The sequence below is a fragment of the Marmota flaviventris genome, chromosome 15, assembly GCF_047511675.1.
Source record: "Marmota flaviventris isolate mMarFla1 chromosome 15, mMarFla1.hap1, whole genome shotgun sequence".
NCBI lineage: Eukaryota > Metazoa > Chordata > Mammalia > Rodentia > Sciuridae > Marmota > Marmota flaviventris.
In genome coordinates this window covers 20,946,769-20,970,926 of record NC_092512.1, presented here as the reverse complement: position 1 = coordinate 20,970,926, position 24,158 = coordinate 20,946,769, and the positions used below count along the sequence as shown (strand labels likewise).

The 24,158-nt window shown below is 39.7% G+C and overlaps 1 protein-coding gene across 1 annotated transcript in view; it reads right to left on the bottom strand.

The window, feature by feature from the left end:
• Positions 1–24,158, bottom strand: part of Samd12 (sterile alpha motif domain containing 12) — a 376,179-nt gene that overhangs the window by 317,972 nt on the left and 34,049 nt on the right. The window contains exon 2 of the mRNA XM_027952472.3: positions 18,029–18,207. Coding sequence (XP_027808273.1) covers positions 18,029–18,207 — 179 coding nt within the window. The remainder of the gene's footprint in view (positions 1–18,028; positions 18,208–24,158) is intronic.

Below are 24,158 nucleotides of genomic sequence, written 5' to 3'. Positions count from 1 at the left end.
TAATACCAATACTTTTCAAGCTATTCCAGGAAGTAGAGAAAGAGGGAGAACTTCCAAATTCATTCTACGAGGCCAACATTACCCTGATTCCTAAACCAGACAAAGACACTTCAAAGAAAGAAAACTACAGACCAATATCTCTAATGAACCTAGATGCAAAAATCCTCAATAAAATTCTGGCGAATTGGATACAAAAACATATCAAAAAAATTGTGCACCATGATCAAGTAGGATTCATCCCTGGGATGCAAGGCTGGTTCAATATACGGAAATCAATAAATGTTATTCACCACATCAATAGACTTAAAGATAAGAACCATATGATCATCTCGATAGATGCGGAAAAAGCATTCGACAAAGTACAGCATCCCTTTATGTTCAAAACTCTAGAAAAACTAGGGATAACAGGAACATACTTCAATATTGTAAAAGCTATCTATGCTAAGCCTCAGGCTAGCATCATTCTGAATGGAGAAAAATTGAAGGCATTCCCTCTAAAATCTGGAACAAGACAGGGATGCCCTCTCTCACCACTTATGTTCAACATAGTTCTCGAAACACTGGCCAGAGCAATTAGACAGACGAAAGAAATTAAAGCCATAAAAATAGGAAAAGAAAAACTTAAATTATCACTATTTGCAAATGACATGATCCTATACCTAGCAGACCCAAAAGGGTCTACAAAGAAACTATTAGAGCTAATAAATGAATTCAGCAAAGTGGCAGGATATAAAATCAACACACATAAGTCAAAGGCATTCCTGTATATCAGCGACAAATCCTCTGAAATGGAAATGAGGACAACCACTCCATTCACAATATCCTCAAAAAAAATAAAATACTTGGGAATCAACCTAACAAAAGAGGTGAAAGACTTATACAATGAAAACTACAGAACCCTAAAGAGAGAAATAGAAGAAGATCTTAGAAGATGGAAAAATATACCCTGTTCATGGATAGGCAGAACCAACATCATCAAAATGGCGATATTACCAAAAGTTCTCTATAGGTTTAATGCAATGCCAATCAAAATCCCAACGGCATTTCTTGTAGAAATAGACAAAGCAATCATGAAATTTATATGGAAAAATAAAAGACCCAGAATAGCAAAAACAACTCTAAGCAGGAAGTGTGAATCAGGCTGTATAGCGATACCAGACTTCAAACTATACTACACAGCAATAGTAACAAAAACAGCATGGTACTGGTACCAAAACAGGCGGGTGGACCAATGGTACAGAATAGAGGACACAGAAACCAATCCACAAAACTACAACTATCTTATATTTGATAAAGGGGCTAAAAGCATGCAATGGAGGAAGGATAGCATCTTCAACAAATGGTGCTGGGAAAACTGGAAATCCATATGCAACAAAATGAAACTGAATCCCTTTCTCTCGCCATGCACAAAAGTTAACTCAAAATGGATCAAGGAGCTTGATATCAAATCAGAGACATGGCGTCTGATAGAAGAAAAAAGTTAGCTACGATCTACATACTGTTGGGTCGGGCTCCAAATTCCTCAATAGGACACCCATAGCACAAGAGTTAATAACTAGAATCAACAAATGGGACTTACTCAAACTAAAAAGTTTTTTCTCAGCAAAAGAAACAATAAGAGAGGTAAATAGGGAGCCTACATCCTGGGAACAAATCTTTACTCCTCACACTTCAGATAGAGCCCTAATATCCAGAGAACTCAAAAAATTAGACAATAAGATAACAAATAACCCAATCAACAAATGGGCCAAGGACCTGAACAGACACATCTCAGAGGAGGACATACAATCAATCACCAAGTACATGAAAAAATGCTCATCATCTCTAGCAGTCAGAGAAATGCAAATCAAAACCACCCTAAGATACCATCTCACTCCAGTAAGATTGGCAGCCATTATGAAGTCAAACAACAACAAGTGCTGGTGAGGATGTGGGGAAAAGGGTACACTTGTACATTGCTGGTGGGACTGCAAATTGGTGCAGCCAATTTGGAAAGCAGTATGGAGATTTCTTGGAAAGCTGGGAATGGAACCACCATTTGACCCAGCTATTCCCCTTCTCGGTCTATTCCCTAAAGACCTAAAAAGAGCATACTACAGGGACACTGCTACATCGATGTCCATAGCAACACAATTCACAATAGCTAGACTGTGGAACCAACCTAGATGCCCTTCAATAGGCGAAGGATAAAAAAAAAATGTGGCATTTATACACAATGGAGTATTACTCTGCATTAAAAAATGACAAAATCATAGAATTTGCAGGGAAATGGATGGCATTAGAGCAGATTATGCTAAGTGAAGCTAGTCAATCCCTAAAAAACAAATGCCAAATGTCTTCTTTGATATAAGGAGAGTAACTAAGAACAGAGTAGGGAGGAAGAGCATGAGAAGAAGATTAACATTAAACAGGGATGAGAGGTGGGAGGGAAAGGGAGAGAGAAGGGAAATTGCATGGAAATGGAAGGAGACCCTCAGGGTTATACAAAATTACATACAAGAAGAAGTGAGGGGAAAGAAAAAAAAACAAGGGGGAGAAATGAATTAACAGTAGATGGGGTAGAGAGAGAAGAGGGGAGAGGAGGGGAGGGAAGGGGGGACAGTAGAGGATAGGAAAGGCAGCAGAATACAACAGACACTAGTATGGCAATATGTAAATCAGTGGATGTGTAACCGATGTGATTCTGCAATCTGTATATGGGGTAAAAATGGGAGTTCATAACCCACTTGAATCAAAGTGTGAAATATGATATGTCAAGAACTATGTAATGTTTTAAACAACCAACAATAAAAATTTAAAAAAAATAAATAAAAATAAAATGTAAAAAATTCAAACAATGCAGAATGTGGATTAAAAAAGTGAAACCTCATTTTATTCCCAACTCTTAATTCCACCTTTCTCCCTATAGGAGACACTATTAAAAGTGTGGTCCTGAATGTGTTACACACACATCTGTGTAACTATATGTAATGTGAATATGTAAGTGTATGCCCCATGTATATACACATATTTTATGTTGTGAAATATATACATGCATCTGTACATTTGTGTACATATTCAACCATGCTGCATACTCATAAGATAGTTCTTTTCCAACAAAATAGAATCATAGTACATGTATTATTCTCAGTCTTATTTTGTTAATTTAAAAAAAAAAAAAGGAGATGGAAGCAGCAGTTAGATGCTGTCAACTACATACAAACTCAAAATGGGGCACTGGGGAGATGCATGCCCCACACGTCTTGACATTGGTAACAACTGCTAGGAGGAACCTGGGAGAAAAGCTTTAAAATCTTCAAATAACAATTTTCAGAGCAAAAAGAAGGCTGATAAAAAGAAAGTAATGATCAATACTGACTTGAGAGCAATAGTTTGTTGGGGTTTGCACATGGCCTGAGATTCAGCAAGATGCCTGCCTGAGGAGCTTCACCATCTAAGAGCATAAAACTATGCCACCTTGACCAGTCCAGTTAGGCTAAGCTTCTGCTGTAGTAACAAACATCCTTCAGAATCTAGCATCTTATCAAATGTTTATTTCTTGCTTATACAAAGTGAGCTATAAGTCAGCTCCTTGGCAGCTGTCCCCCATGCAGTGACTTAGTGATCAAAGTCCTCTGGGCTCTGTCACCTTTACATATAGGCAACACACTCTTCAAAGGAAAGGAGTCAGGTCCACTGGGGCACCTGGGTTTGCTGCCCCAGCCTATAGTACAGCATGTCAATTTCTCTCATAGGTCACTAGTCTAAAACTAGATATTCTCAGAGACCAGGAAAAGAGAAGTGGAGACTGGTGAATGCATGTAACATTTACCATGACAGCAATGTGAAAAGAAGGTACACAGCCCTGCAGGGAATTAGCAAGCCATAAAGCCGCCATGCAGTACCAGCTGCTTGTCACCAACAGGCCTAATCTTGAAGGAAAAGTATCATTGGCCTCATTTCACTAGATGTCTACAACAGTTAAAGCAAGCCAATGTGGCTGAGGGTGGAGGTCAAAATTAGACAGGGAGGAGTTATTCTAACCAAGTGTTTTCATTCTGTGTCATTACCTCCAATCTGAACATTGGTGCCCTGGGTCCATCACAGTCCAATGATCTGAGCAAAGACAGCAGTCATCAAAGAAATAGCAGCTGCACAGAAGGGAAACTAAAGGACTACCACCTTGCAGACATCAGGACCCACAGACGTTCTCTCAGTTTCTGAACACTTCATCGCACGCACAAATGCACACACACAAGAATGACAAATGTGACCTCTGGTCTTTATTGTTAGCAGAGACCTCCCCTTGAAACCTGAATTCACGTGTTCAACAACCTATTTGATATCTTCTCTTGGATGTAACTCAAATTGTAAAATGAACATGTTCAAAAGGAAATTTTGATTTCCCATCCCAAGCTTCCCCTACCCACACTCTCTTGCCAGTTTTCCCTATCTTACTAAGTCTCACTAAATAATACCGACACCCAGTTAGCCATGCAAACCAGAAATGTAGAAGCCATCTTTCATTACTACCTTTGCCTCATGAATTGTATCTAATCACACCTTACTAATTCTATCTCCAAAATAAATTACACTTTTTTCCACTTCTCTCCATTTCTATTAACACCATCCTGCTGAAGACACCAGCATCTCTCAACTGTATAACCTCTGATAGCCATGTTCCAGTCTCCCTATTTCAATTCTTGCTACCTTGTAATCAACTGTGGGAGTAGCTAGAGCCTTCCCTTGCATCTCTTCCTTCTGTAAAGCTTTGCAGTGATTTTTCCATTATAATAAACATCAAATTCACACAAAACCTCCAATTTCATCTTGAGATATTTAAAAGCCTGCCACATTGGTCTTCTATCTATTCCTAAACAGAATGCATTCATTCTTACTTCAAGGTCATTATGCAGGCCGATCCAGGTTTGAGGAATATTCTTATTCCCTTCCCTGGGCATGGCTGCTCCCTTTTAACACTTTAGATTGTATCTCAGAAAACACCCTTCTTAGCTCACCCTTTCCATCTCCTCTCCTCTACTCCATCTTTACTATTTCAGTTTCTCAGATCTCAGTTTCCTTTCAAATATGTATTAGAATTTGCATGATGGTACTTGTTTGATATCTGGTTACCCAAACAGAAGGGAAATTCCAAGGTAGGGGTCAATTCTGTCCTGTTCAATATAGTATCACCAGAGAAAGATCCAGATATACACTTTTGGATGTAGAGTATGTGTATTTTTAAGGATATAAGAGCCAGTCTCACCAAAGAAGGTTAATAATACCAGCAGCTGGTGTGCCATGGGTCATTAACTCAATGCCCCTAGAATTCTAGCAGGACCCAAGAGTGAAGAGAGACAGACATGAGCAGCACAAACCAGAAAGACTGACCATCTACAACAGGCAGCTTCTACACAGCCCAGCTGGTGCAGAGGCAGACTTCTCCTTTCCAGATATTTAACGTTTTTTGTTTTTTTTTTTCCCCAAGAGAACTGAAAAATCTGGAGTTTATAAATGAAAAAAAAAAAAGAGATTTCTACTGCAGAAGAACACTTTAAACTTTAAGTTTGTGTGGGCAAACAAAACCGTAGACAGCCAATTTGGATCCTCTGCTAAGGCATGTGTGCATGCATATATATATATACACACATATCTGTGTATGTATGTTCATGCATGTATATATAAATTTTTTTCAATCCATCTTGCCAAAATATCTCCTGAGGGTGATTATGATATAAAAAATAATAACTGAAGCAAACTTACATAGTGCTTTCTCTGCAAGGTGCCTTTTTAAGCATTCAATATATAAACTTCAACAATCCTAACAACCACCCACTGAGACAGAGAGTATTATTATTCTTACTGGACATATGGAGACAATGAGGCACAGACAGATTAAGAAGTTGTCCCTTATAATGTAGTTGTAAATGTCAGGGCAGAGCAGGGATCAAACCCCAGATCCTGGAGACTGAGCCCTTTCTATGTTTTGATAAATCAAAACAGTGAAATCACGTCTTCCCCATAAAAACTTTCTTCTGGATAACAAATTCAAGAATTTATGTTTTTCTGTCTTCTATTTGCTTCTGATCTGTCAATGGCAATCTCTAAGAGGTATCCTGACATGTGTTAGAATTAACTCTTCATTATTTAAGAGAAAGGCTGGAATCAGATTTCCCCTCCAAATAACAGATTGCCCACACAACATACAAGTTTCACAAGTGAACAGACATGAATATTTAGGAGCCAAACTGATCAATTAGTTGAGGATAAAGAAGTGACATAGACCAGCTTTGGTTTTGGTATTTGTCTAAAATCCCAAATTCACTATTTGCTATTTGTCTGCTGTTAGGATTTGGCTACAGCTTTGGTTTGGGGTGGGTCACGTAGCCAAATACCATTTTATACTTTTGGCAATCCTGAACTTGTATATAATAATGATCATTTGATAGTACAGGTTATTTACATAGCTAATTACAATAACACTATCAATAACCAAAGGATGTCCTTTGGTTTTACTGTTGCTATATGAAAATTCTTCTTTCCAATATAAGATATATATATATATATATATATATATATATATATATATATATGTATGTATATATATGTGTGTGTGTGTGTATATATATATATATATATATATATATATATATGTGTGTGTGTGTGTGTGTGTATATATGGGAGCAACATTCTCCCAGTTTGTTTTATATATTAAAAGTTTAGGGCTGGGTTGGGGCTCAGTGGCAGAAAGCATGCCTCACACATGCGAGGCACTGGATTCAATCCTCAACACCACATAATAATAAATAAAATAAAGATATTGTGTCCATGTATAACTAAAAAAATATTTTTAAAAAAGAAATAAAAAGGGTTTATAAGCAACCTAGAGAATAAATGTGTATTGATTATTATAAGGATTCATCCAAACAATAAATATTGACCCCCTTCCTTAGAGTAGGCATGGTTGTGAGTCATGAAGGGGTGTCCATCAGAGTTCACCCTCTATGTTTATATTAAATAATAATAAAGAAATTATACATTGTTTTGTTTTTAAGAGTAATGCAGGCATGGGGTGGAGGACAATAATAGGACAGAGTCAAGTGATCAGGGCTTTGGGAAAGAGGTCACTCCCCTAGAATTGTCTCATGAGGAGGTTACACCGCAGCAGGGATCAGGAGGAAAGAGTGTGGATTCTAGGCAGAGGGGGCAGCCAAGACAAAGGCTCTGAGCTGAGCAGGTGCCTGGTTTGAGCCAGGAGCAGCCTGAGCATGAAGAGCCCAGTAGCAGGTAACATGTGTGACTTGTCAGGAGACAGATCACACAGGGTCTGGAAGGACACTGGAAGGACTTTGGCTTTTAATCGAGTGAAATGGATAGGAATAGCAGATCCTGTGCAGAGGAATGGTATAATCTTATACGATGATTTTGATTTTTTAATTAAAAATCATGTTGTATAATAAATATTTTGAAAATGCTGCCCTTTAAGGGGAAAAGACAACCCTACAAGGGATAGCAATAAAATGAAACTTATTTTTGAGAATTTTTAAAAAGCATCTTTTCCAACAGCCCAAAGCTTTAGTTTATGGGATTGTTTCAATGAAACTGTATCATGACCATCAGCCAAGATGGCAAGTCTAGGAGTTGAATCTTTAGTCAGTTATTATTGGAAAGATAGAAAGGTTAATGACTGCGGGGGATATCACCATTGGCACTACTATGGTAATCACAGAGCTTGACAAAAAGTCTACTCTGCTCCTTTGTTGACCTCAGTCGGAAAAGGGCATATTTTCAGTATCATAAATGTATAACAGAAAAACCACAGGAGCTGACAGCTTTGAGAAATTATTACCACTGCTCCATAATGCCAGATTAAAAAAAAATCTGCTTGGTCTAATTTTATTAAGTTGTACTAAATAGGTATTCTTATTAATATCTCATATTTATTATTATATGTCAAACATTCATTTTATGATGGTGATATTCAACTTCAGTCAAATAATGATTTAATGCTCAAAGACAGTTGGCTTTTGACCAAAATGCACAGCTGGCATACATCAAGGACTCAATGTTTGTGCCATATAAATTTCACACTTTGCCCTAACCCCTGATGGGATGGTGAAATTGGATGCCTTTGGGATGCAACTGGTTTAGATGAAGTCAGAATGGGATTGGCATTCTCATAAAAAGAGGGTGCCTGCCAAATGAGGACAAAGCAAAAGGTGGCCATCGGCAAGTCAGGAAGGGGATCCTCACTGGAACAGATAAGCCAGCACCTTGAACTTAGACTTCAGAACCATCTTTCAGAACTGCAAGAAATGTCTGCATCGTCCACTAAAGCCACCAGTCTATGGAACTTTGTTAAGGCAGTTCAAGCTAAAACAGTGTTTGTCTAAGGGTACGGTTGGAACTGTTCATACATTCCTGGTAAGAATGTTGGAGGTTTAAGCCTGTGTACCTGGTGGTCTGATTTTTTTGGTTTAAGTGGGAATTCCTAAAGAGGAGAAATTGCTTTCCATGTCTCTCACGTTTGGATTAGATCAGGAAGATAGAGGAGGCTTCAGGGAAGTCAGCTGCACTCTCACTGAAGACCCTGAATGTCACTGAGGTAAGGCTGAAGGATCCTTCTTGGCATCTGAAATCTTGGCAAACCATATACAAGCGAAGGAGGGAGACTATCTGAACAAAGGAAGGGATGCCTGCATCAACTGTGACCCGATATCTGCCTGGCCTGAAGGGTCAGTTAGAATTTCGAGGATGAAGGGTAATGAAGTGGCAGCTATGGAAGAATCTCTTGTCCATCACGTGGGTGATGAACCACCTGTACCTGCCAGTACAGAAAAGTACTGATAAGGTCAACCATGATAGCACCCAGTGAGATTTATCTTCTGCTCACTTGTGGAGAAGCTGAAAATAATGAAATAACTATGAGGCAAGGAGTTTTGTGACACAGAAACTGACTTACTCACTTATCAAAAATCCCACGTTAATTATGTGCTGGACACATTAGCAGGCACTGGTGTTTGAGCAGTGAATAAGATAGACAAGAAAACCACTCTCAAGGAGTTTAAATTCCAGTGGACAGAAAGAAAACAAACAGGATTTCAGACAGAAAGAAGTTCTTTGAGGAATATGAAACTGAGTGATGTCAGAGTAGCTGGGGCAAAGGTAGTTAGGGTGGTCATGGCAGTCCTCCAGGAGAGACACTGTCGGTCCAGGATCTAGAACAAGCTGCACAAAGACCAGGGAGAGAACACAGGCAGAAGGGATGGCAGTCCCCACCAGCTCCAGAGAGAATGAGCTGAGCATATTCAAGAAACTGAAAGGCATGTATGTCTGGAGCTCAAAGAACCTGGTAGGAGGCAAAAGGGCACAAGATATCTTAATTTCTTAACAATCATGATAACAAATCTGGATTTTTATTTGAAGCATTCTGAGAAACCATTACGCATGCTAAGCAGGTGAGTGGCATTGCCTGATTCATGATTGCTGTGCGGGAAAGGGAATCACAGGAGGGCAAGAGTGAAGTGGAACCCCGTTAAGAGGCTGTTCCTGAGCTCCATGGAAGTGGGAGCCCAGCTGATGGCAGCAGAGGCAGGTCATGCATGGATTCCACAGTATAACGGAGAAGAATCAATGAACATGGCTCCTTGACAACTGACCAATCCACCTCTGAACAATGGAGTAGTCTATGCCAATTCAACCTAACAGTCTCTTATTTCCAAAGTTTAGTCATTATTGTGAAATCTTTCTTTCTCCATGTAACAGTGATGTAGGGCAGTTTAAAATTATTACTTATTATAATGTTTCTTTACAACTATAAACATTTGGCAAGCTATATACCAACAGAACAGAAGTTATGGCCATTTGCATATATATAGAGCAGAAGATAAAGCAGGTGTTTCTTAACACAGTTTCAAGTACCTCCCCGCCCTCCACTCCCCTTCTCCACACAGTTCTTAGTACCACTGGATAGCAGTCCAGCATCTCTGATCCGCCATTCTGAGGCAGAGCCAAGGTGATATGACACAGTGAGGACATGCAGCTGCCCATCTAAACTTAGCATCTCAATGAAATGCAGCTGCCTCCTCAAAGCCACTTGGGCTATCAACACCCACCATGCTGGACCGTTTACTGTCTGGCCCTTTGCAGAATAAGTTTGCAAACCTGTTCTAAATGGTCACCAGAATCCAAATAGTCACAACTTGAGCAGCAACTATAATGCATGCTATTAGCAAAAGCCAACACAAAGAATTTCTTGAAACTCTTACTAAACAATATGCACTTTACAAAGAAGATATATTAGTAGATACATGTCAAGATAGAGTGAGAACAGGAACAAGAGACTGGAGAGAGAGAATAAATTCTATGTTACAGATGTGTATTTGTTGAACCATCAAACCCCTCACTGGGAACTAGTATCAGCCCTCTTGCTACAGGTGTAGGCAAAGACCAAACCTTGCCTTCTTGCAAAGACCACCCTCCACTATTCATCTTGCCCTGACTCGTCCTTTTCTATGTGGTTCTGTATTATCTGCTCTATGTCCTTCACCTGGCTGGATGGGACAAGGCATTTCCAAAATCCCCTTGTCAAGGATTGAGAGACTCTTCATTATAACTGCAGAATGAGCTCAATGAGTGCAACCTATGTTCATCTCTGTCCCCCTCAAGTCTAAGTTGAACAAGTTGTCGTCATCTAGATGCATGAGTTTTGAATTATGTCAATCAATTCTGTTATGACTCTCTAACTGCTGCCATGTTAGGAAGGGTTTTACACATGGAGATTCAGAGTTTCTGGCTGAAAAAGAACATTTGAGCAGAGTGCTAATAGACAAGCCATCTCTAGAACTCAAACGCCTTTTTCTCCAGAGGCCTATCTGTGCTGTGTCAAAATTGTCAGTGGAATTAGAACTGGACCCTGTGATCTACCGAGTCTCAAGGGCTCCACCCCATTTTGCATCCTCAAATGGCACACACTATAGTCTCCATTCACCAGAAAAGTACCATAAACCAATGGCTCCAATCGCTTATTACATATAGTTGTATAGGCAAAGAAAAGTGGAAAGCAGTGGTTATGTATTAGAATAACTGGGTTTTAGCAGAGCATAGTGGCACACTCCTGTAATCTCAGTGACTCAGGAGGATAAGACTGGAGGATCACAAGTTCAAAGCCAGCCTCAGTAACCTAGCAAGGCCCTAAGCTACTTAGCCAGACCTTGTCTCTAAATAAAATATAAATAGGGCTGGGGATGTGGCTTAGTGGTTGAATGTTCCTGGGTTCAATCCGAAGAAGAAGAAAGAAGAAAGGAGAAAGGAGAAAAAGAAGAAAGAAGAAAGAAGAAGAAGAAGAAGAACAACAACAACAACAACAACAACTGTGTTTTAGGGTATTCTGACAGCCTCAAGGTCTTGGAAAAGACATTTTTGCCTCAAGATCTTGGAAGAGCCATTTTTTCTAAGTCTGTAAATGAGTGAGATTGTCAGATGCTCCCTAGGTTTTCTTCTTTGTTGATCATACCATGAATCTATGGTTCAGAAACACCCTATGTGTTGTCACACTTTTCAGAATTTATCACATTTATAATAAAAGCTTACATCTTCTCATGTGAGTTTACTGTAATTTCTTATGAGATCTGTTCGAGCGCCCATTGTAGAAATATTGGGGCCCTGGAACTCACTCTGTATGAAGTCATTCTTGCTTTCCTCTCTTGTTCTGACCCTTATGACAATCCTTAAAATTTGTACTCATTATGTTCCTCATGCATTATGTCCTTTCCCATCATTGGTGACATTATATTGGGTTGGCAGCTTTGTTTGGAGACACTTGTTCCTTGAGCCAAGAAATACAGATAGCCAAGAATGAGATCATTGTATCCCCAAACTGCCACGGACCTTCTCAGAGGCAGCTGAGCAATGTAATTTGATCAAGGTTAAGTACAATCCACGCTTCATCTTTTAACCCAAGTCCAAGTTCTTTTAGCTTTCTATTTTAATCCCAGATTAATGGCTCCTGCTCATTGTTACAAACGTCCACCAGTTGCCCTGCAGTCAAGTTAATTTGTCTGCCTGTGGCTTGTCCAAAACACCAGGCTCTCTCCTTCTGCCTTCCAGGCCAGCTCCTTTAACTCTGTGCCAAAGAAATACAAACTACATCTAATATCAGCCTAATGAGAAAAGGCGATCGACTGCCAAAGATTCACATGATGTATCCCAAGGCAAGTGCGGGCAGTTATTCACTGTTTTCGATACTGGCAATGTTTCTCCCTTATATAATACAGCAATCAAGATTTGCTGTGTTTCCCTCGGAGGAGTAAAGAATACACGCAGCGTTTTAACCTCTTCTTTTGCCTCGTTGGCCAGATTCTCAGTGTAACAGACTATATTTTCTTTTCATATAAATCATTTGTTCATTTATTGTTAGGGGAATAAAAGCCCTGGATTTAGAGCTATTTGAGTTAGGTTTGGGTTCCATCTTCCTCTAGTTATTAGCCAGAAACTGAGAACTGAGGAGTCATTTAAATTCTTGGGTTTCTCAGCTGTAAAATGGAAATGCAGATTTTATAAATAAAAAGTGTGAAGCAGAAATACAAATTTGAGGGACAAAGAGCTTGGGTCCTGCCTGGAATTAATATCATGGCAGGGAAAATCAGGATTATTAGCTTTATGAAACCTTTGTTGGAAATGCATAAAAATACATCTAGATACGTTTTCTTATATAAACGCCTAGAAATTTCAGAAATACACAGCTTCTAATTTCCTAATGCTGTGTTTAGGTCACTTGTGATAACATAGCCCAGAATTCCAGGATGGGGAATAGCCAGGATCCTGCCTACTGATGGGCTGATGTTGTTCCATAGCCAGAGTTGCCATGGAAACTCAAATTCCAACCATCCAAGCATTTAGGAACATGACTTTCAAACCAAACTCCTGAATATTTTAACAAATTTTTTTTATGACTGAAGCATATGTCCACCCAGGCCCAAGGACAAGGGTCAGAGAGAATGTCAACACAATTTCATTTTTCATATTATTCCTGGACTCAACAAATTTCAACAATTTTTCCAAATTAGAGCTTGTCATCCAACAGAATTTTCTGCCACGAGGGTCATGTCCACACTGTCCAAAACATGTATGCCCTAGACATATGTGTTATCTAAGCTCCTAAAAAGTCACTGGGATAATCACAGAAATGATTTTTTTTCATATTATTCAACTTAATAAATTTAAAAGCCATGTATGGCTAGTGGCTATCATATTGGACAATGCTGGTAGAAAGTAAATCTATGTTCTTTGTTTAGACATCCAAATCCCATACAGCTTGCCCCCAGCCAACTGATATGGCTTCAATTTCTACAATATAAACACTGACTCTAAGAGAACCTGACCAATCCACTGCCTCACCTTGGATCACGATGCTTAGGCATCATTGCTAAGGGTACCTTCTATTCTTGGTGTTATGTTTTTGAATTCTACCCATACTTTATAGCACAGGTCAAGTTCTACCTGTGCTAAAGCACCATTCCTGGCAGTCTTCTCCAAAGTGCTGTGTAAGTAACGGGTTAGTAAACCTCAGGGTTGGGCCTGTCTAGGAAGGACCTGTCTCCCACAGGGTTGTTTTCTTGGAAACTGTAATGTGGAACTCCACGTGGTCTGCAGAACCTGTGACTTGGCATTAAGCCCACATGACTAGAATGGTACAAAAGGTTGCTGGGAAAGAGGCTGTACCTTCTCTGTATCAGAGACACACCCTTACCTCAACTCTCACCTGTGGCAGCTGTGCATGCCCCATGTGGATCAGAGGCAAAAAAGCTGTGCCCTAGAATAGAAGACACAGACACACCCACCTAAATTCAGTTATCTCATACTTGACAAAGGTACCATAAACATACACTGGAGAAAAGATAGTCTCTTCAACAAATGGCACTGGGAAAACTAGAAATCCATATGTTGCAAAATGAAATTAGACTCCTGCCTCTCACCCTACATAAAACTCAACTCAAAGTGGATCAAAGACATAGGCATTAGATCAGAGACCCTCTGCCCACTAGAAGAAAAAGTAGGCATAACTCTGCATCATGTCAGGAAATAATTTCCTCAATGAGACTCCTAAAGTCTTAGGAATAAAATCAAGAATCAATAAATGGGGCTGGTATCAAACTAAAAAGCTTCTTCACAGCAAAGAAAACAATCAAGAACGTGAAGAGAAAGCCTACAAAATGGGAGACAAATCTTTGCCACCTGCACCAGATACAGCATTAATCTCTAGGATATATAAAGAACTTAAAAAACATCAACACATACATACACACACACATACACACACACACACACACACACACACACCAATCAATAAACGAGCATGGGAACTGAATAGACACTTCACAGAAGAAATGTGATTGGTCAACAAATATATGAAAACATGTTCAACATCTTTAGCAATTCAGTGTAGTTTTAATTTGCATTTCTCTAATTGCTAGAGATGTTGAGCATTTTTCATATATTTGTTGATCAATCACATTTAATGCTAAGTGAAGTTAGCCAATCTCCCCAAAACAAATGCCAAATGTTTTCTTTGATATAAGGAGGTTGACTCATAGTGGGATAGGGAGCGGGAGCATGGGAGGAATAGACGAACTCTAGATAAGGAAGAGGGGTTGGAGGGAAAGGGAGGGGGCATGGGCCTATTAATGATAGTGGAATATGATGATCATTATTATCCAAAGTACAGGTATAAAGACACAAATTAGTGTGAATATACTGTGTATACAACCAGAGATGTAAAAAATTGTGCTTATGTGTGTAATAAGAATTGTAATGCATTCTGCTGTCATATATAAATAAAAAAAAAACTATACTGAGATTTCATCTCACTCCAGTCAGAATGGCAATTATCAAGAATACATGTAACAATAAATGTTGGTGAGGATGTGGGGGAAAAGGACACTCATACATTGCTGGTGGCTCAGCAGATTGGTGCAATCACTCTGGAAAGCAGTGTGGAGATTCCTCAGAAAACTTGGAATGGAACCACCATTTGACCCAGTTATCCCACTCCTCAGCATATACCCAAAGGACTTAAAATCAGCATACTATAGTGAGGCTGCCACATCAGCATTTATTGCAGCTCAATTTACAATAACTAAGCTATGGAACCAATCTAGGTATCCTTCAACAGATGAATGGATAAAGAAAATGCAGTAGATATACACAATGGAATATTACTGAGCCATAAAGAAGAATGAAATCATGGCATTTGCCAGTAAGTGGATGGAACTAGAGAATATCATTCTAAGTGAAATGAGCCAATCCCCAAAAAAACATTTGCTAAATGTTCTCTCTGATATGTGGATGCTAACTCACAATAAGCAGCAAGTGTGGCGGGGGGTGGGGGGGGTCAGAGAGAATAGAAATTCACTAGATTAGACAAAGGGGAAGGATGGTAAAGGCAATAGAATGAATTGGACATAACTTTCGTATGTTCATACAGGAATACACGACCAGTGTAACTCCACATCATGCACAATCACAAACAGCTCACAGTGACTGTTCTCCTGCAGCCATCTTGAGTATCTGATGATTAATTCCTTAGCATGAGTACCTAGAGAGGGATTTACTGGCCCCAAAATTACATACATTTAAAATTTTAATAACTGCCATTCAGACTGTTCTCTAGAAAAACTGTACCAATTTACATGACTGATTAGCTTTAAATGCATGCACTTCTAGCCACAGTTTTTTTTTAAACTTAAGTTTAGAATAGATCAAATTACTAGAGATTAAATTTCCCACTCAAAAGGAAAGAAGGTGCCTCAAACCCCACTAGCCCTCTAAATGGGACAGAAGAGAAAATGTAAGTATGTTTGCACATGCGCAAAACAAGCTCACATTGTCTACAGGACAGAAACTTCAGGGTGTGTGATGCTGACAGAGCCCACAGAAATCCCAGAGGGTGCTTCCAATTCTGTCTCCCCAGCAACTACATTTGCCATCTAGTTCTTCATAAGAAATGGGCAATTACCTTGTCTGAGTTTTACCAAAGTTTCTAGTCTATTCAGCCATCAATATGACATTCATGTGAAGACCCCAAAATCTTCCATCTCTCCTAGGGGGTTTTATTATAGATAATTTGGACAAAGTGAATCTGGCTTCTTTCTAATATGTGGTCCATTCCTAAAGAAAGGTTCATTATCAACTTTTACGTGTATATATTTTTAAACACTTGTTTGGGGACACAATATCAATAAACAATTTTTATATAGTATTGAGGATCAAACCCAGTGCCTCATGTGTGCGATGCAAGCACTCTACCACTGAGCTACAACCCCAGTCCCTCAACTTTTATATTACCAAAGAATTATGTTATCAACAAATCAGCCATGAAGGGATCTACAGACCAAGACAAAGAACTGTGACATAGAAAATCAGAATATTCTATAAAACCACATATTCAAAATAATTCAAGAGTAATGAAGTCATATTGGATTGGAATCAATTTTTTATATGCCAATTTTGGGGGCAAATAAAAAAGATAATTTGGAAGTGTTTAAAGTTGAATTAAAATTAAATATCCATACTTTTCTTTGACACTCTGATTTTTAATATTTGAACCATTCATTTGAAAGGATCTTACTCAGACAAATTGTATTTATCTTCCTAGCCAAAGAAGACCCTGAGGGCATTTGTTTTCCTAGCTCTTTCAAGACTTCTGTGTGGCCCCCAAAGATTGATCAAGTTTAGATGTCATTGGTTCACTTGTTTCCAACTCTGCTCACAAACCAAACGTGAATGATCACCAGCCATTTCCTATGAGGTACAGCTTGTCATCTAGGAAGTCTAGTGCAAAGTCCCTGCAGTATCTTCCTCACTAATCATTCCCCACTTCCTGCCACACACCCACACAGACGTACATGATAATGCCATCAGTTTTTAATTATCCAAGCTCAAGAAGGGAGCAAATAATAACGCCTATTCAAAAATGTAGGTAAAACAATCCACTGTGATTTTAATTTGGACCACATTATGTGGAGGAGTCAGGAGTGGGTCACTGGAGGACATCCAAGTGACCTTCCTACTTAAGATATTTCTTGGGTGCTTACATTTGCTGTCCAAGGTTGGAACGTGTGGATTTGCTCAACAAACCAATGAAAGGAAATTCTCCTGCAAGGACTACATGAAGGGAGAGACCAAATGCTATGTGAAGAAGAATTCCCTCAATTTCCAACAGAAAAACTGAAAGGAACACCTTCAACACTATGTACCAACATCTTCACTGACTTCAGACAAAAATCTAAATAGTGCTAGTTCCAACACAGGTAGCTCTTAGAAGAGGAAAACACACATTTTGGTATCTTTACCAATCCATATTTTGTCAGTTTTTTGGTACCTACATTTAAAGAGAAGACTAAAAAGAACTAAGTATCCTATAGCAAAATTGGTCAATTTTGTCTTCCACTAATTAAGGATCTGTTTACTATCATCCACCTCATAGTATGGTTCTGGGACACAGATAAGCCAGTACATCAGTATTCCTTCCAACAGTGCCTGCAAACATATATATTTCATAAAATGTCAGTTATTATAATTAATTTTTCAGCAAAAGACCCTCATACTCGGGCTTTTACAAAACACTTCCATTAGCACAAAATCATCCGATCCACTCAACCTGAGGAGGTAGGTTTATGATTCCCACTCTATAGATACAGAGCCTGAGCCTCAGGGAGTCCTATGATTTACCCATCATCATGAAGGGTTAACTCTAAGCCAGGAAGGTCAATCTTTCAGCTTCAAGTCTAAGACATCCTTCTCTATAACCCATAGCTCAGAGCCCCACACTATTAGACTGACCACAAATGTGTTTCAATTCCATCCAAAGGGAAGGCAGTCAATATTTTCATTTATTATTACATATCAAGATGCTGTGCTCCTTTAACCCAAGATACTACAGTGCTTAGTGAGAGTAGCATCGGGTCTCCTCTGCGGCTGAACCACAAGAGAGTCTGCAGTTGCAGGAGCTGCAGCTTCAGAAACCTTCGTTAACTGGCTTATTACCTACCTTAGGCGTCTCAGCTTCTCCCTGCAGTCGCTTGGGGGTTCCTTTTTGGTCAGGCACCTTCTGGAAATTTTTGCTTTTAATGGATTGAGATTCCACACCTTCACCTTCAATTTGCAGTTTAATACCTTCAGCACGGGAAGGGTGATCAATACCCCGTGGATTCAAACCACAGTGGAGAGCTAGGAAAGAGGGACAAATAGGACTCAGAAAACAACTCACACAAAGAAAGTGTCCAAGACAGAAAGTATTTCATCAGGCCTAAATGGGAAGCAAAAAGACATCTGAGAGTTAAGACATAGTGTGATAACTGTGGGAAGTAACAGAATGAAGAAGGAGTATGGGGCAGTAGGGAACCCTGAGCTTGAAAATCAGGGAGACTTAAGTGCAACCAGTTGCAAGTTGAGCAAGTTAGCAATCCTCACATTTCTGATGAGAATCCCAAATTAGGCAGCTTCATGACTGCTTCCAATACATTCAATTATTGCATTTAGCTTATATCTCTGCCTACATCTGAAAAGTGCTCATTCCTGTCCCTTTCTGAATCTTCTGTATTCTCCAAATATCCACTTAAGTCTCTTCCTTTCAGTCAACCAATATTTAATGAGCATTTACTATGTGCCAATCCTGGGGCAGGTCCCGGAACCATGCACTTAAGTAGGACAGAAGCTATCCTCAAAAAACTCACAAGCTAAGAGGAGGCAGCAAAAACAATTAGTGATTTTTTTAAAACAGTCATCACTGCTATGGGAAAGAGAAGGAAAAAAACCAGAGTGAAGAGATCAACAGAGACAAGCCCCAGTGGCTTCCATTTTTTTATCTTACTCTCCCCACATCCTTTAACATGCATACCCTCACAAACAAAACCTAAAGTTTATTTTCTGGGATATTTATTCACTCAACAAATCTGTATTTATCTCCTCCTGTGTTCTCAGTATTATCAAAGAAATAGCAGTCAATGTTACAAGAACCATACATGACTCGTGTGTGTGTGTGTGTGTGTGTGTGTGTCCAAGTTCATGTGACAGGAATGTGTGTTTTGAGGTCTATGAGAAAGTATTTTGCCTCTGTATGACCCCAACCCTTCAAATTTCAGTTCCCATCCTCATCCCCTTCCCTTTGACATCAGATAATTTAAGGTCAAATACTTAACCCCCACCCCCCTCACACACACACTTACACACATACCACCACACACACACCCTCTCCCTCAAGACTGATTTGTTGGTAATCTCATTTTACCCAATATCTTTGGCCCCCTCCTTCCTCACCATTCTTCCCCTTATCCATCTTCTAAGATTCAAATTCCTGGGTGAGGATTTTGGGTACCCAGGCCTCCTCTTCCCCTGGCTTCTGAAGAACGTTTCACCTTGAGGGAAGGCTTCCCAAAGTCAGGAAGGACCTTTCCCTTCCATTCTCCACTTCCTCCTTAACAGAGGCCATCTCTCCCCATGGCTCTTGATGCAATGAATGTGCAGGTGACTCCAATTTTCACTCCAGCCTGAACAGACCTGATGAGTGCTGCTCAGTCTCTATGTCAACACATGGCAGATGCCTCAAACTTAACATAATCTAAACTGAACTTTAGTTATTGTACAAAAAAAAATTGCTTTCTCCAGTCTTCTCCATTTATGCGCACAGAAACTGAGGAGCCATGGAGAATCAGTACACGACACTCTCGCCATGTTTCACCACATCCTCTCCTTCAATCACTACATTCAGGAGCTCTGCACCCAAAGTGCTGCTCAGATCCATCGCTCCCACCATCTCCACCACCACTGTCGTCCTGGCCCAAACTACCCACTTTTCACATCCAATCTGCCAAACTAATCCAAGAGCTCTTCCTCAACCCTGAAGATCCATTAAAATTAACTGTGAAGGGAAGTGGGGGAAAGACTCTTCTGCTTAAAACTTCCTAATGGTCTGGCTTCACACTTTTATAATTCCAAAATCTTAAACTTGGCCAGCAAGGCCCTCATTATCTGTCTCCTTTTTATCTTTCCAACTTCCATCTTCCACCATGCTATTCCTCATCATATGCCTCCTTTTCGCTTCACCAAGTTCCTTCTCTCCTCCTAGACTTTATACATATTTCCTTGCCTGGAATGTTGTTCCCTATTCTTCACCTAATTCCTACTTGTCATTCGGGGTTTGGCTTACATGCAGATCCTTCAAAAACTCTTTCTCTTTGTCCCCTTTCTCATCCCAATCTTCCATCCTCCCCATGTTAGGTCATGTTCCTGGAATAGTAAGCACCCAACAAATACGATCTTGAAACGAAATCTAAATAAGAATGAGCTAAAATAAAAATGGATTGTACAGAGGTTCTTCTGCAATGTGATCTTATTTCTACCATAAAGACATTACCTGTGAATTTCTCTTCTCCTGATCTCTAAGCTTCCTAAAGCCAAAGATCAGCCTACTTTGTGGTACACATTAAGTACTAAGTATGTATCAGTTTGTGTGGCCTCCCTCAAGTTAAACTTGCTGGCCAAGTTTAAGTTTTCTTCGGGGAAAACTCTGTGACTCAATTATATTAATTTCTCAGATAAGGGAAATGAGGCTCAAGGCAGATTCTGGCCATAAAAGTCAACACAGGTGTCTATGGAAGGTCATAAAGATCATGGATCATTTAGGATGTACATGATTTCAAGAAAGAGATGAGCAAATTCAAACTGGATCAAACAGTGAGAAAATATATTAGTTTTCATTACAGGAGGTCTAGTCACAGCACAGGTGTAGAGTTGGTTGATTTGTGGCTCAATAGTGTCATGAAGAACCTTGGATTTTTCTTTTTTCCATCTCTCTCATGTTGCTACTCAGAGAACCACCTTTATCCTAGACTTGGAGGCCCTTAGAGTACTCAAGAGTTACAAGCCTCTGGTTTTTATCTTGCAACAAAGACAGCCTGTCTGATCAAGGTCTTGTTTTCCCTAAACCTCCTCCAATATTGCTTCTTTTCTCATTGGCCAGGAGTAAATCACATGATCATCACTGAACTAAAACCCAGGCAGTGAAGACAGGGTTACTCCTAAACCAACTGACCTTTAGCTAGGGACAATTCTCCAAAACACATTGCCAATACTCAATAGGGCCGGGGCAGAATCAATGCCAGGGAACTAAACTACAATGTCCAAATTAGGCAGTGGTGGAAAGAACTTGGTAGCCAAAACCTGTAAAAATATGAGGTCAATCACTGTTTTTCCAAGTCAAGGAGTGGCCTAATTACAATCCATATTCAATTAAACATACAAAATCTTGATTAATTTTAAAAGGTGCACTTCTGTAGGGAGATGGCAGATTGGCAAGGGAAAGATTTAGACATTAAAGAGGAAAAGAAAAATGTCTGCTGTTCATCTTTCTCAACGGTATTAACCCTGAATGCTTTCTGCCTGAGAATCAGGGGCTAAGAATACCAGGGAACTGCTGGTAACTTCCAATACCTCCTCTTCCCTTCCCCCATCACCCTTCATCAAAGCAGACTTATATACTTCCTTCACCTCTGGCAATGCTGGTCCCTCTCCCTAAAAGAGGTTCCATCCCACTGTGATCACTCCGCAGTTCCACCTGCCATGCACCTGGTTTCCAATTTTTTTTGTACATAAAAAAAGGTGGCACCTTCAAGATGACAACTCAAAACAATGGCTAGAATACACACACACGCACACACACACACACACACTACACACACTTGCAGTGAAATATTTTACCTCAATGTTTATAAAGCAATGTTGTAAAATCTGTTTTGGATTTTAATTTTAATTCCACATTTGTATGAATTTAATGTTTTGGTTTTTTTTTAATTTTTATTGTTGGTTGTTCAAAACATTATATAGTTCTTGATATTTCACACTTTGATTCAAGTGGGTTATGAACTCCCATTTTTACCCCATATACAGATTGCAGAATCACATCAGTTACACATCCACTGATTTACATATTGCCATACTAGTGTCTGTTGTATTCTGCTGCCTTTCCTATCCTCTACTATCCCCCTGAATTTAATGTTAGTGACCTTTGAACTGAGTCACACTGGAAGCAATTCAGGTACAGATCCTAACTCAGCTGCAGTGCCAGTTCAAGTTCAAGAACTAGAACTCTGGTAGGCACAAGAGTGACTGGGAAGATGAGGAGAATGTGGAGAGGGTTTTGAAGTTGACCCATGAGGGATTGAGCCCACTAAATCGAGTAAATAGCTAGAGTGGAAACAAGAAAGTGTAGTGATGAGGACAGAAGAGATGGGGGCATCTTTGACATGATGAGCAAAGAGAAGAAGGTCACGCCCTACAAGAAGCCATTGGAGAGTTGCTTGGTTTTAAAACATTAGAGACATGAAATTTCAGGGAAAACAAAACAAAGGGGGTGAGAAACAGTTTTAAATAACCAAGTCTAAGCACAAAAACCTAAATCAACTACTGGGCTTGCAGTCACAGAGGGAATAGTGATGGAGGATTAAGATATTTCTGTGAAGAATAAGGCAATGTGTGCAGGAGTCAAAAATCATCATTCTGCCTGTAATTCCAGTGGCTCAGGAGGCTGAGGCAGGAGGATTGCAAATTCAAAGCCAGCTTCAGCACAAAGTGACGTGCTAAGCAATTCAGTGAGACCCTGTCTCTAAATAAAACACGAAATAGGGCTCAGTGGTTGAGTGCCCCTGAGTTCAATCCCTGGTACTCCCACCCCACAAAAATCATTATTCTGCCTCCCAGTTTTAGATATCTGACATTTTTGAGCACCAATTTTTTACTAGCAGGAAAGTTCCTCCCGATATAAAGCAAGATTGTGGGAAGAGGGGATTTCTGTTTCATTCTGCATTGGATCAAAGGTTCCTTAAATGCCTATTACATGCCAGGTTCTCCTTAAATGACTTTTACTCCAGGTTCTTGGAGTAATAGGCATTTAAGTGGAGTGGAGACCAAGCAATGAGTAGGAGATGGTAACTGCCCTCCAGGAGCTTACAACTCTGGTGGGGAGGCAGGTGGATCAATTTGGTGAGTGTTCTCAATATTTAAGTAGGCTGAGGCACCTGGGCATGGTGAGCATGAGACAGTACAGGCTAAAGGTTCTTGACCTGGTAGCCAGAGACTCCTAGAAGGCTTTCCAAGGAAGAGATCTGAGCTGACACATGAAGGGTGTAGGTGTTCGTTTCCTAATAAAAGGAAGTAGAACTGGGGTGGAGCAGAACTTTTTAAGAAGAGAGATCAGTTTGAGCAGAGTGTTGGAAGTATGAGAGTTTGATTTAATGGGGAGAAGGTATGGAAAAAAATAGGAGGTATTCTAAGTACAAGGTAGAAACAACCCAAATGCCCATCAATGGAAGAACAGATAAACATATAAACTGTTATGGTTTGGATGTGAGGTGTTCCCCAAAAGCTCACCTGTGAGACAATGCAAGAAGGTTCAGAGAAGAAATGATTGGGTTGTGAGATTCTTGACCCAATCAGTGAATGAATCCCCCTATAGGGATTAACTGAGCAGTAGCTGAAACATCAGAGTGTGGCTAGAGGAGGTGGGACATGGACTATGGTTTGGGGTATAAATTTATATCTGGAAAGTGGAGACCTCTCTGTCTGCTTTCTGATCATCAAGTGAGCTGCTTCCACTACACTCTTCCACCATGATGTTCTGCATCACCTCAAGCCCCGAGGAATGGAGCATGCTGTCTATGGATTGAGACCTCTGAAATCATGAGCCCCCAAATAAACATTTCCTCCGTAAAGTCCTTCTAGTTAGGTCTCTTAGTCATAGCAGTGAAAAACCTGACTGAAACACATACAATGAAATATTTCTTAGCCTTTAACAGAAATGAAATCCTGAACATACTACAACATAGATGAACACTGAGGACATCATCCAAAGTGAAATAAGCCAGACATAAAAAAACAAATATTGTAGTATTCCTCTTATATAAGGAATTCAGAGTAGACAAATCCACAGAGATAGAAAATAGAACAGTAGTTAACCCAGGGTTTGGGCATGAGAAAATGAGGGGTATCTGGAAGTTATGTGTGTAGTGTTCCAGTTTCAGATAAAGAAATGGCTTTGGAGATGGGTATTAGTGATGGTTATACACAATGTGAATGTAATAAATGCCACTGGAAGGTACACTTAAAATAGTTTGAGCCAGGTGTGG